This window comes from Gambusia affinis, linkage group LG17 (genome assembly GCF_019740435.1).
Source record: "Gambusia affinis linkage group LG17, SWU_Gaff_1.0, whole genome shotgun sequence".
Taxonomy (NCBI): Eukaryota; Metazoa; Chordata; class Actinopteri; order Cyprinodontiformes; family Poeciliidae; genus Gambusia; species Gambusia affinis.
The window spans coordinates 18,744,284-18,755,689 of NC_057884.1; the positions used below are offsets into that span (position 1 = coordinate 18,744,284).

Sequence of the window (11,406 nt, forward strand, 5' to 3'; positions counted from 1 at the left end):
ACACCAGGGCATGAATTCAGATATCAGGTCATAATGTTTCTAAGACAATGATGGATATCAGATCATCTATTCAAGCAGACAGCCAATAAAACAATCATGACAACAGTGCCAGCCAATGCAAGTTTATCTATAGGGCTATAAAGGTCAATGCAAAAGAGGAACTTTTGGTTGGATCCTCCAGGCAGCTTTGAGCCAAAATCCAAATGAAAAAATATTCTGCAGCTGAAGAAGATCCAGAGCCACAGATAGCAAAAGACTGTCATGGCAATGGGTACCAACCCATCAGCCCTGCAACAAATAGCCACAAATTGCCCTTTCTAGAATTATTACCCCAACTTCAGTTAAACACAATAAAATTAATATTGCATATCAAAAGCCTGCAATAAAATTCATGCATATTGAATTTCTTCTGTTGTTACTAAGATCAAAAACAAAAAGCGCAGCACAAGAAACAGGAAAAATGTGGTGTTAGTATTTTCAGATGTTCATCACCTAAATCAGCTACTCTGTTTCTTTGCCAGAACGTAAAGCTACACTGTATTTTTCTATTTCTGATAGAAGAGTGAGCTCCATATTCCATGAGGAATATCTATCTGGTTTTATGGTGACTAAATATAATTCATATTGGTTAAAATGTTAGGGGAAATGTCACTGTTTTTAACATGAGGTTGTCGGGCAGGCAGTTTTAAAATTGTTTCTCTTTGTTGTCAAACAGCTCAGCTCAATGGATACTTTTCAGATTTCTATTTTAAAAGTTCTGGAAAACCATATTTGTTTTCTTTCCACTTTTGCTACTTTGTGAATAAATTGCTTAAACTCCCAATGAAGTTTGTTACTGTAATGTGATTAAACCTGTAAATGTTCCACAGATGTTACTTTTGCAAGAGTAAGATTAACTATGTGGACAGAAGGAAGTGCTGCGGGCTCTATGAAAATGCTAAGGCATTGAGGATGTAAAAATACTTTGTACCAATCCAAATCAGCAAATGTTTTCATTACAGCAAAATACACACACAGATTTGTGATGTTTGGTAGGTTAGAAGTTTTGCAGTGACAATGTTTACCTCCTTTCAGTGTTTACCTACTCTACTTATTTTACCATTTGACTTTCAATGGCCCTCAAGCTTGTGAAACACAAATACTTAATACATGAAATGAATCATATATTTTATTTTATAAGACTGAGATTATAAAACTTCTAGATTTCACACAATTTTTTGTGAGACCTTTATTGCATCTAATCTTCATCTGTTCTATCTGATAAATACTGACCAATTCTATGATAAATTTGTGGTATGTTATCTGTATTTTAACTTGGAGAAGCAACAACACAAAAAGGTTATATTTGTCACTTTTTAATTCAGCAAGTCTCTGAAATAAACATATTGGCACCAAAATTTACTTCACAGTTTTTCTTACAAAAACATATTATGTAAATTTAAATTGTTCTGTAGGACAAAATAGAATTCTGTACTGTATCATATGTGTTCCTTTATGTTGTCTTTGTTTACAAACTCTTTTTCATAGCCTAAATGTTATGAAAAAGAAAAGGTTTTTCAGATGTTTAGGGTTCCTCCGAGATACTTTTCTTCCTTTCACTGAGTTTGGAAGTGGTCAGACACTGGTTTCAATGTGAGGGGACATCTTAAAGCTCAACATATGAGACAGCAGTCTGTGCTGGTGTTGGTACCTGACACAAACACAAATGCAGGAAAGTTATTAGTAAAAATTAAGAGAATCAAAAAACGTTAGTTAAAATGATGTCTGGCCCCACCATGAGGCCAGCAAATGTAACTGCAGCACATCTGTGACAGACAGATGAGAATGTTACTGCAGTGTCGATACAGCACTTGTAAATTAAAGGATTTTTCAAAATAATACACCAGTGGCAACATAAAATCCTTTTTGTGAATAAAATCACCCTCTTACTTGTTGATGACCTTTTGAATCTCTCTATTCTCCTCCTCTCTGAGTTTGAGCAGAAACTGATCCAAGATGGGGAGCTCCAAGTTCAGATACTGAGCAACCTGAACACAGGAAAGAGGAACTTGGTGTTTTAATAAAATTATGACTGACTTTCACTCAAACATAGCTTTAATATTGAATAAAATACAAAATATTCTACAATAATTGATATACCAAGATTTAAAAAGATAAAGAAAATGTGTTTTCTGTTTAATCCACTTTGTGTATTTTTGGTAATATTCTCCTTGATTTTTATTTATGACAGTCCTGAATTCTTAGATGCTACAGGTTAATTTATCAGAACACAAATTCCATTGAATTTTAGGATTAGGGTATTAGGCTATTGACCAGAGAAGAAGATGCAAGAATATCTTGTCTCATAGCATCACTAAATTTTAGATTTCCTAATCTGGAATTAATTGACAACCCGTAGTCAATTTTCTTAAAGAAAATGGATGGTAGCAAAATGTGATCAACATAAAACACTAATACGTAAATAATGGATCACAGTCAATCATGAAGCAAGTTTTATTTAACGTAAGATCTACATTAAAAACTCATTGGCCATAGATGTAACTTACGTCAATGCTGACTTCTTCTTCATGCATGTCCATCAGGAATATCTTCATGATGTCATCAGAGGGACCCTGCAGGATCCGTTCCCACAGTGGATAATCTATGTGACTCAGCTTTCTTTTTTCTAGGACAAACAACAAGGACATTGGATCATCTTTACTCTTTTTCATTTATTCATTGGTTTCAGGTTGAACAACTCAGCCTTACCTCCACTCTGGTGAACACAGTACAATGCAAACTCCTGGGGATCATTTTCTATCTGCATTACAAAAATAAAAAGATAAACATGAGATACTTCAACATGTGGTCTGTTCACTAATTTCCTGACTGAGCAAAAACAAAAATGTGCTGTAGAAGAGAGATTTCTAAACCTGCCTTGAACTTGTTTAGCAGCTGTTTGATGACTTGGTCTGTGGTCATCCTGCTAGAGATGCGAACTTTAGTTGAAGTGTCAAATGATGGAGTGAATATAGAGGTCTGCAAAAGTCAATGAAAAAAAAGTGGTGGCTCAGGGTTTCATGCGGGATAAGATTGGAAGCTCAGTTAGCTGTCTGTGTATAACGTTTTCAGTTTGTCCTGTTGTAACATTTTGATTTTGAAGTTTTTCAAGGATTTCTATGTGATAGTAAATAAATTATTTCACTTTACTTAGTTTCCCTTAATTTCACTTATTTTCCTTGATCAATATTTATAACGATCTGCCTCTGAATGTAATGTTTAACTGTTCACTGTTTAACTAAGGATGAAGGGGAGGAGTGAGGCTTTCCCTAGGCAACATTTCTGCTAAAACCACCAACATTTTGGAAATCTACAATATAACGACACCAACCGAGTTTTATATTAAACATAAAATATTGACGGATAAATTAACATCACTAAAACACACTGAAAAATCCCATCAATGAATAAGTGGAGTGAGAAACCAGTGGACAGTGTTAAAGTAAAAGAGCTTCATTCAGGTCCCGTTACTTACTTTGTAGTTGTAAAAATGTCCATTGATAGAAAAGCGATGCTGTTTTTCTTTCTCTCTTTGTGCTGCTGACTTGCCCCTGCCCTTCCTCCTCTTCACCAACGAGACATCGCTCATGCAACGAACTAGGTTGGACTCTGGCTCCAGCTCAGGGCTCCTGTGCCTCATAGGACGCAGGGTGGCAGTCTCATAAACAGGAGGCCCTGTGAGACGTAAAAACAACTTTTTCAATCTTACAAAATAAGGTTTCCTTCAAGCACCATTTAGGTGCAGAGAAAGTTATTTTCAGTTGCAAAAGAACGGTCAACAGAAGGACAAAGAAGATTCTAACAGGATAACCAAGGGACTTCAGTTTAAATGATACTGCAGGCAGCAGATGTCAGGGTTTGAAAGACTTAGTGGAAATTGCCACTAATTTCAATAGCATGTTCATTAAGGCAATACATATTACTAAACAGGTTATTTCATATTATCTAGTAGATCATAATGAGCGCCTCAATCTCTATAAAGACAGAATTCATAATTCAATGCCTTTAAAAGGTCCCCAAGCTGCATTGTATGAAAAATTGTGAACCAACAATGACCAAAATAGCCAGATTGGACTTTGGAAAACATTGACAACCATTGCTTAAAACAGTCAACATAGCAATGTGTCCACAAAAGGTTACCCTAAATGCTAAAAGAAAGGCACATTTTAATGGTGCAAGTTGTTTGGAAAGAAAATCCTTTGAAATGACCACATAGGTAACACAGTTTAATAAGAGGTTAACCAAAATTTCTCATATAAACAATTAAATTCTCAAATCGGGCAGCTGACAACAAAGGTCTCTTATTTTACATTTAGTTTTGTTTGTTATTGATGCAATGTTTTGGCCATTTTATTGCCTTTTGCCAACCAGGCATAATAATTTGGCGAGTTTTAGAAGAAACATCTGCACACCCCTGGCTCAAAATGACCTGTGTGCAGCAGCCAGTTGTTTTATGTTCTATGACTCTGTAGATTTAGTGGTGGTGATATGTCAGGTGACAACACACACTTGTGATGTTGGCTCCAAACTTTACTTGGTGAACCAAATACTTTCATTATTGTAAGTTGGTAAATAATAACACTTGTAATGCAAATTTACATTAAAAGTGTCCATTTTGCATTAAAAATCTCATTATTTATTGAATGACACTCAATGATAACCATAATAACTGTTCATGAAGACTTCATTTGATATGTCATGTTTATGACAGTGTAGACCTCTTCAAAGAAAGTGTTACCGTAGAAACGTCAAACCCAACCTGGCAAAGGATCTTTGACGACTGTTTCCTGTGCTGCCTCTGTCTCTGCCATCTCATCTATCTGGTGAAGCTCACTGTATTCTCCCCATCGTGACATAGTACTGCAAAGAGACAGACCCAGGAAATAAATTACATCACTAATACCAGAGTCCTGTAAAGGTTTTTACCTTTTTATGTAAGCATTGCTTGCCTTATAAACCTCAGGCCAGTTTAAAATTAATATTTGTGTTAAAAAAAATATATTAAAAGCTCTGAACCTTTTGCTCCCCAGCGGGCTGATTGGGCTCACGGGATCTAAAACATTTGAAACAAAAAATAAAAGAACAGAAGAAATCTGTAAGGGTGCTTTTATTTAGAAAGAAAGAAGAAAGTGGGACAGCATGGTGCTGGTGTGTAAAAGACCAAAATTAACCTGGTAGAGGATCTGGGAAGATTGCTTCTTGTGTTGCCTCTGGCTCCTTTATATGGTGAACCTCACTGTGTTCACCCCATTGTGACACAGTACTACACAGAAACACACCCAGGAAATGACATCAGTCCACAGTCATACAAAAGTTTTTACCTTTCCATGTGAAAATGATCAAAGTAAAAAAAATAAAAATGACAACAACAACAAAAAAAAAACCTTTTGCTTCCAAGAGGGCTGTTTTGACTGGTTGGATCAACTGAATTTGGAGACTCAAGAGGAAGAATCTGTTTGTCGTCCTGTATCTTCAGTCTGATTGGTCGTCGTACTCCCCAGGAGATGTTCAGATAGCCCTCTACTATCACCTGTCCACCATGCCCCTGTCACACAGACATGTGGTGCTGCTCACATCTTTCTGTAAGGCTCATTTGGTTATACTTTAACTATTCTCACAAACCAGAAGCAATTTAAAACGCAGTGCCTCGCACCTGAGAACAGGTGAGATGCAGCTGAGTTTGGTCCTTCAGGTAGCAGTTGTAGGTGTTCAAAAGTGACAGAAACTCTGCTCTGAAATGAATAAATGAATGAAATATGTTGCACAGCAAAATAAATAACAGAGAAATGCAACATCCTTGCGAAAGTATTCATGTCCATTGGCTTCCCGCCCCCCCCCCACATTTCTACATGTTACAATCAAATACATGCCACACTTCTCAGATTTGTTTGTTCATAAACAATTTTTTCTCTTCTAACACTTCAAGATGTATCTGACAAAATGTGAAAATCTTGGTCAAGGGACCTGAATACTTTTACAAGAGATTGTAAATGGAAAATGATTTTAGTGAGGTTTTTTTTTGTTTTTGTTTTTTTTTTTGTGCAGAATTAAGACATTTTTCAGCAAAATATCAGAAACATAAACTAAACAAAAACATAAAACAGAAAGCTCTGAATCACCTGGACAACGTCCTCCCGCTGCCTGCTTGGATCACTGCAGGCAGAGGAGCTTTATTCATCTCGGTTCAGCTACTGCCGAGAAAAAACAAACAACAGGATCAACTGTGATCACTTGTCAGCACAAATACAAAGCAGCCATGCTGAATCCTAAAGCGTCAAGCAGTATACAACACAAAACCTGTGAAACGACAATGCTAAAACTGGTCTTCCTGCACTCGTACAGCCATCATAGTGTCAATCCTTTCAAAATGCTACTAGAAAATAAAAGCCTTACCCGCTCCAACATTGAAAATCTGAGATCACCTCTTGATTTTGTCTTTGTCCCAGTCAATTTCTTCTTTCTGTGCTTTAAAAAAATGTTCCAGCTCTTTCTTTCTCTGTCTGAAGTTAAATTTATCCTGTTCTCCCTAACCGCCCCTTTACTCTTTCACTTTCTTTTTTTTCCTGCATGTTTCCAAGAGATTTAATAACAGTGCTCCACCCAGTAACCAGTGATGACAGCGTAGGGCTAACCATTTGTTTATATTTTGACCACAGACGCTGAAGCCTCCCACTGGAACAAGTGACTGCTGGAGTGTCTTTGCTCCTTCTCTTCTTTTATTTCCTCTGCTTTTCTTTGACAGTGTAAAAGTAACAGCAGCAGTGGTTCATTTAATTGACATTTTCTTTTGTTCTTAGAATTTTCATCTGCCCCAACCTGTTTGTTGTGGTGAAGGAAATATCTGAACTATTCATTTCTGGTTGACAGTTGAACTAAAGAAGTGCTCAGAGTCTGGCACAACCCAATAAAGTTTTATACAGTTCCCAGAATTTGCTTCGTTGTCATTTCTGTTAAATTTAATGAAGATGGGGGCAATTTTTAAATTGTCTCCATCGTTTTTAGAGTTTCAAAGAGAAACTCAAGTTTCAAAGAGATTTATTTATTTCAATTTTAAGTATCGTTGAAGTATAAGCATAGAAGGTGAGTCCCTGCAACAGTTTAGAATCTTTCAGTCTTTTTTTCAGGATCTCAGCAGATCCATTTAGCTCAATGGATCTCTCCAAACCAGACCAGCTGGCTTGTTTCTGCCAAAAAAAATAAAATAAATAAAAATTAAAAAAATTAAAAAAGCATCGCCCCCAGCACAACTCTTGCATACCACCCTCATGTCTCACCACAACATGACATATGTTTTTATTTTTATAAATGATTAAAGCTTAAAAATGATTGAAAGAATAAAACACTTTTACGGTATAATTTCACTTTGTCAAAGAATCATATTATCAAATGCATAATTAGTAAAAAAAAAAAAAAAAAAGTCTTATTGCATTTTATGGCTAAAAAAGGAGATTATAGATCATTTTCCTATGAAAACAGGTCAAAACCCAAGATGTTGTACATCAATAAGCAACCTAGTTGAACTACACGATTAGGTTCACTAACAAGAAAATTCTGTTACATAAAAATAATTTTAGTGCCTAAAACAGAAAGACGCTTTAATAACACATAAATAGTATTTTTTCAGTTTTCCAATTGTGTCATGGCCACTTCCCTCAATTCAGAAAAGCCCAATGCAAGTATTTCATTTAAACTGGTTATTATCTACATGAGAAAGGCTATGTAAGCACACCTTTTATATTATTAACTTTTGATCAGAAAAAGTCATGGCCGGTGGGTGAAAAGCCACAGTGCACACCCAGTAACTCATCTTATTGTCTTCCTGTAAGTCGTGCATGTGCCTATTCCCTCTTAAAATTAACATCCAATAGATAGTAATTCAAAGCCTTTGTTTTGCTAACACAATGTTAATCACAGCAATTTAGTTTGAAACCCTCAATAATTATATCCCTTAATAAGATAATAAGGAATAAAAACTGCCAATCCACTCACATGACATAAACAATACCAATCCTCCATCTTTTCAGTGTTTGGTTCTGTGGAAAGCCACAAAATCGTTCTCTATGAAAGATCAAAAACAAGATCTGCCTACCTGGTCAGTCTTTCGTCTGATCTTCTAAACGAATGATGTAGATTTCCACTACATGTTTAGAAGTCGAATGTTTGTGCATTTGTTTGCGTTCAAAGGTCTGAAGTACAGTTGGTGCTGCAGGAGGTGAGGCTGTGTAGCAACGCCAGAGCAGCTGGTTAATTATTGCAGAACACGTTGAGACAATCCTCAGAGGGAGTGGCTGACTGACACCAGATCTGACTTGACTTTAGAATGTGAGCATGTATGGCAGAGACAAGGTGATAGAAAGAGAGGTAAAGAGAGAGAGGTGGAAGCATAGAGACAGCGAGATCGAAATCACATGTACAAACAAAATGAGACTCGAGGATTTTCAAATCTTTGAATCTGATAAAGCTTCCTAGTAGCAAAGCCTTTCTTTCTGCTAAATTCAGCAGCTTAATTCACACTGCTTTACCAAGCATATGTTAAAACATGCAAAGCAAATTCTTCATCAATACATCACAACTCTGAAGGTCCGATCGACTGCTATGCCATGCTAGAGGCATGGTTTCTTTGATTATTGTTGTGGTCTTTGGAAAAGTTACTTTAAAACAACTTTTTTATGATATTTCAAAGACACTTCCCTTTTTCCTTCATTCCTTTGTTACAAGGTAGTGTAAAACATTACGGTATAAAAATTATGGCCTCAGAGAATTTAGCGAGTACTCAGTTTTAAACTGGCAATTTGTATTTCTATACAGCAAAGTTTAGAATGTAAAGGAATGATTAAGATACGTTTTGAAACTTACCAGGTACACTTTTGAAATGTCTGCCAACTTTGCAGAATGCACAGTTCACCTTCTCCCAACTTAACAGAGTCTAAATTCTCAAAGTCAAAGAATTATTTATTCGGCCAGCTGCATAGAAACTGCTATCTTAGTGAGGATGTGCGATTGACTGTTGCTATGCATAATGCTATCCTCCAGGGACAGTGATTGGTTGATGCTCAAAACAAAATAACATAAAAAAACACGCCCTCACTAGGGAATTGACAGAAGTTATCTGATCCTACATTGACAAGATTAAGAAAAGAGCTATATCCATTTTACAGAATATCTCTCTAGTCTTCCCTTAAGACACCGTTAGGTTCGCTAAAAGTTCTCTCTGCTCTGACAACATGCCACTATAGGAGCTCTCCTAAGGTCTAAAGGGCTTTTAATGTGTAATGTAAGACTTTTTCCTAAAATGAAGTCACTTATAGTCCAAGATTTCTTTGTGGGTCCAGGTATTTTCCACAACGTAGAGGTTGCCTCCAGAATCTAGAAGGGACTTTCCAGAACTTGTTAGACACTTTCTTGGAACCTTCATAAAACATAAAAAGTCTCTCTGCCAGAACGTATCAAGAATTCTTTGCAAACTTATTGGTAAGTTTTCCAGAATATACCAAGTATATTTTCATAACTCAGTAGTCATCTTGTGCCACATTTTAGAAAAAAGTCTTGAAGTTTTATGAAGTCTCAAAGTTTTATCCTATTCTTGAGCAACTAGTAAACTTCAGAATATGATAAGCTGTTTTGACTTGGTATTTCTTAGCTTTGAACTTAGCTTTTTAACTTGTTTTATAACTTTTTTGGGCTTTCTTCCTTCCTTCATTCCGCCCCTATTTCCTTCTTTCTCATCGAGTCTTTATGAAATTGGATAAATATTTGTGGAAATATAATTATCTCCTTTTTACTTGGACAGTATTTGAATTAAGTGTCTTTTTATACTTTAAAGGAAAGTCCAGGATAGATCTGACTTGGAACTGAATGGTGAGTCTCCCCTGAACAGATTCATCTGCAAGTGTTAGGCAAGTTTTGGCAAGTAGTTCTTTGGTAATCATCTAGTTGCTGCAAAAACACCTGAAGATCTCACAGCCATAGCTCATGACAAAGTTTGCATTGTTTGATAAGTTGTCTGTACAAAGGCCCTGGGCCTCTCGAGGTTACATTCCTCAGCTTGGGTGCTCCTTATTTCTCTGCAGTATTGTGTTGCTTTAACAAAAAAATCAATTCCTCTAAAACCTTTTAAGTAGAAGAACAATTGTGCTAAAATCAATCACAGTCCAAGTTCCAACCAAAATCTTTAAAGGATCTTCAGAAGGCCTGGAAAAGTCTTTTACTTAACACCACAGCATGTATGTACTATAAAAAAGGACCTTTGAATGACTAAAGACAGTGCTAGAATTTTGTACAATATACATTAAAAAATAATTGGTTTCATATGTGACTGCTGTTCTATCAGCAGGGGGAGCCAGAGGATCTCTAAACATTCTCATGATTTTTAAAGCCAGAGCGTTTAGAGAGGTAAGTTACTTTGTCACGGTGCATGTTTCTATTCTGCTTATTAAGTTCCAGTGCTGTCATCTTTAATATGATATGAGATTTGTCAGTGTTTCTCTTCTCCCCGCCCCCTTTTGTTGGCTTCTTGCAGAATAACCGAAAAAGAAACTAAGCTATCGCTTAGCAGACAGCATCACCTAGTGGACAATAAAAGAAGAACAAATAAGTTTACTTTAAATAGTTTTCACCAAATGGGAGGTATTGCACCAAATACCAATTTTTAATGACTTTTCTCTGATCTTAACATGAGTTATTTACTAAGCAAATAAATATTGCACACATATGTAAATACATTTACTTTCCTTTTTCATTATAAATAGATCCTTGTTTAACTGAAAAATATTTATATGCATAGCCCTTCTATTTAAATAATTTTTATGGTTTCCACTGGCCAAGACAAACTTCTATTCTATTCACATCTGCTTTTAGAGTATTGCAAGCTGACACATCAGAAAAGTGATTTTTGCCACTGTTTTAATATATTCTTGAAATAAAAAAAAAAAAAAAAAAAAAAAAAAAAACTAAACAAAATCACATCTTAATGATGACTTAAAGACACAGACTTCCTGTTGGAGTACAATAGATAAGTGCCCTCGATGCTGGATGGATGAGCAGTGAATGAAGTGAAATGCCATTCCTTTCTTAAAATAAAACAGAAAGTTCAGGCAGACAGGCAACAGGTGGACACAAAGGCTGTCTCCTGGATTCTGTGTATCCTGGATGTGTGCTTATCAGATTGTTAAGTGGTGAGTTTCATGACAATCTTGTCTGAATACATGTTTGTAGAGAATATCAATGGTATGGATGTCAAATTGTTTGATAGCAATGCTTAGGCACAATTGTGATTTAACTGAATTTATATCCTTCAATAAATTTGTTGTGCTTCTCTTCTGCTAGATTCCTGACATGGAACAGAAACATCCCAGTGTGATTTATTTT

At 35.9% G+C, this 11,406-nt stretch overlaps 1 protein-coding gene across 3 annotated transcripts; it reads right to left on the reverse strand.

The window, feature by feature from the left end:
- Positions 1 to 1,339: 1,339 nt before the first annotated feature.
- Positions 1,340 to 8,264, reverse strand: rassf6 (Ras association domain family member 6). 3 transcript variants are annotated; one of them, XM_044096405.1, is made up of 13 exons: positions 8,129 to 8,264; positions 6,159 to 6,227; positions 5,693 to 5,771; positions 5,424 to 5,584; positions 5,211 to 5,302; positions 5,056 to 5,092; positions 4,799 to 4,899; positions 3,515 to 3,714; positions 2,917 to 3,018; positions 2,749 to 2,800; positions 2,547 to 2,665; positions 1,930 to 2,027; positions 1,340 to 1,690 (listed from the first exon to the last, which is right to left on the reverse strand). In XM_044096405.1, exons 2-13 carry the CDS (start codon positions 6,215 to 6,217, stop codon positions 1,615 to 1,617), a joined length of 1,176 nt encoding a protein of 391 aa, XP_043952340.1. In that variant the 5' UTR covers positions 6,218 to 6,227; positions 8,129 to 8,264; the 3' UTR covers positions 1,340 to 1,614. The 3 variants fall into 3 exon arrangements, with proteins under 3 accessions (XP_043952340.1, XP_043952337.1, XP_043952338.1); XM_044096402.1 differs by having other exon boundaries at positions 6,159 to 6,230; XM_044096403.1 differs by lacking the exon at positions 8,129 to 8,264 and adding an exon at positions 6,433 to 7,113 and having other exon boundaries at positions 6,159 to 6,230.
- Positions 8,265 to 11,406: the final 3,142 nt, after the last annotated feature.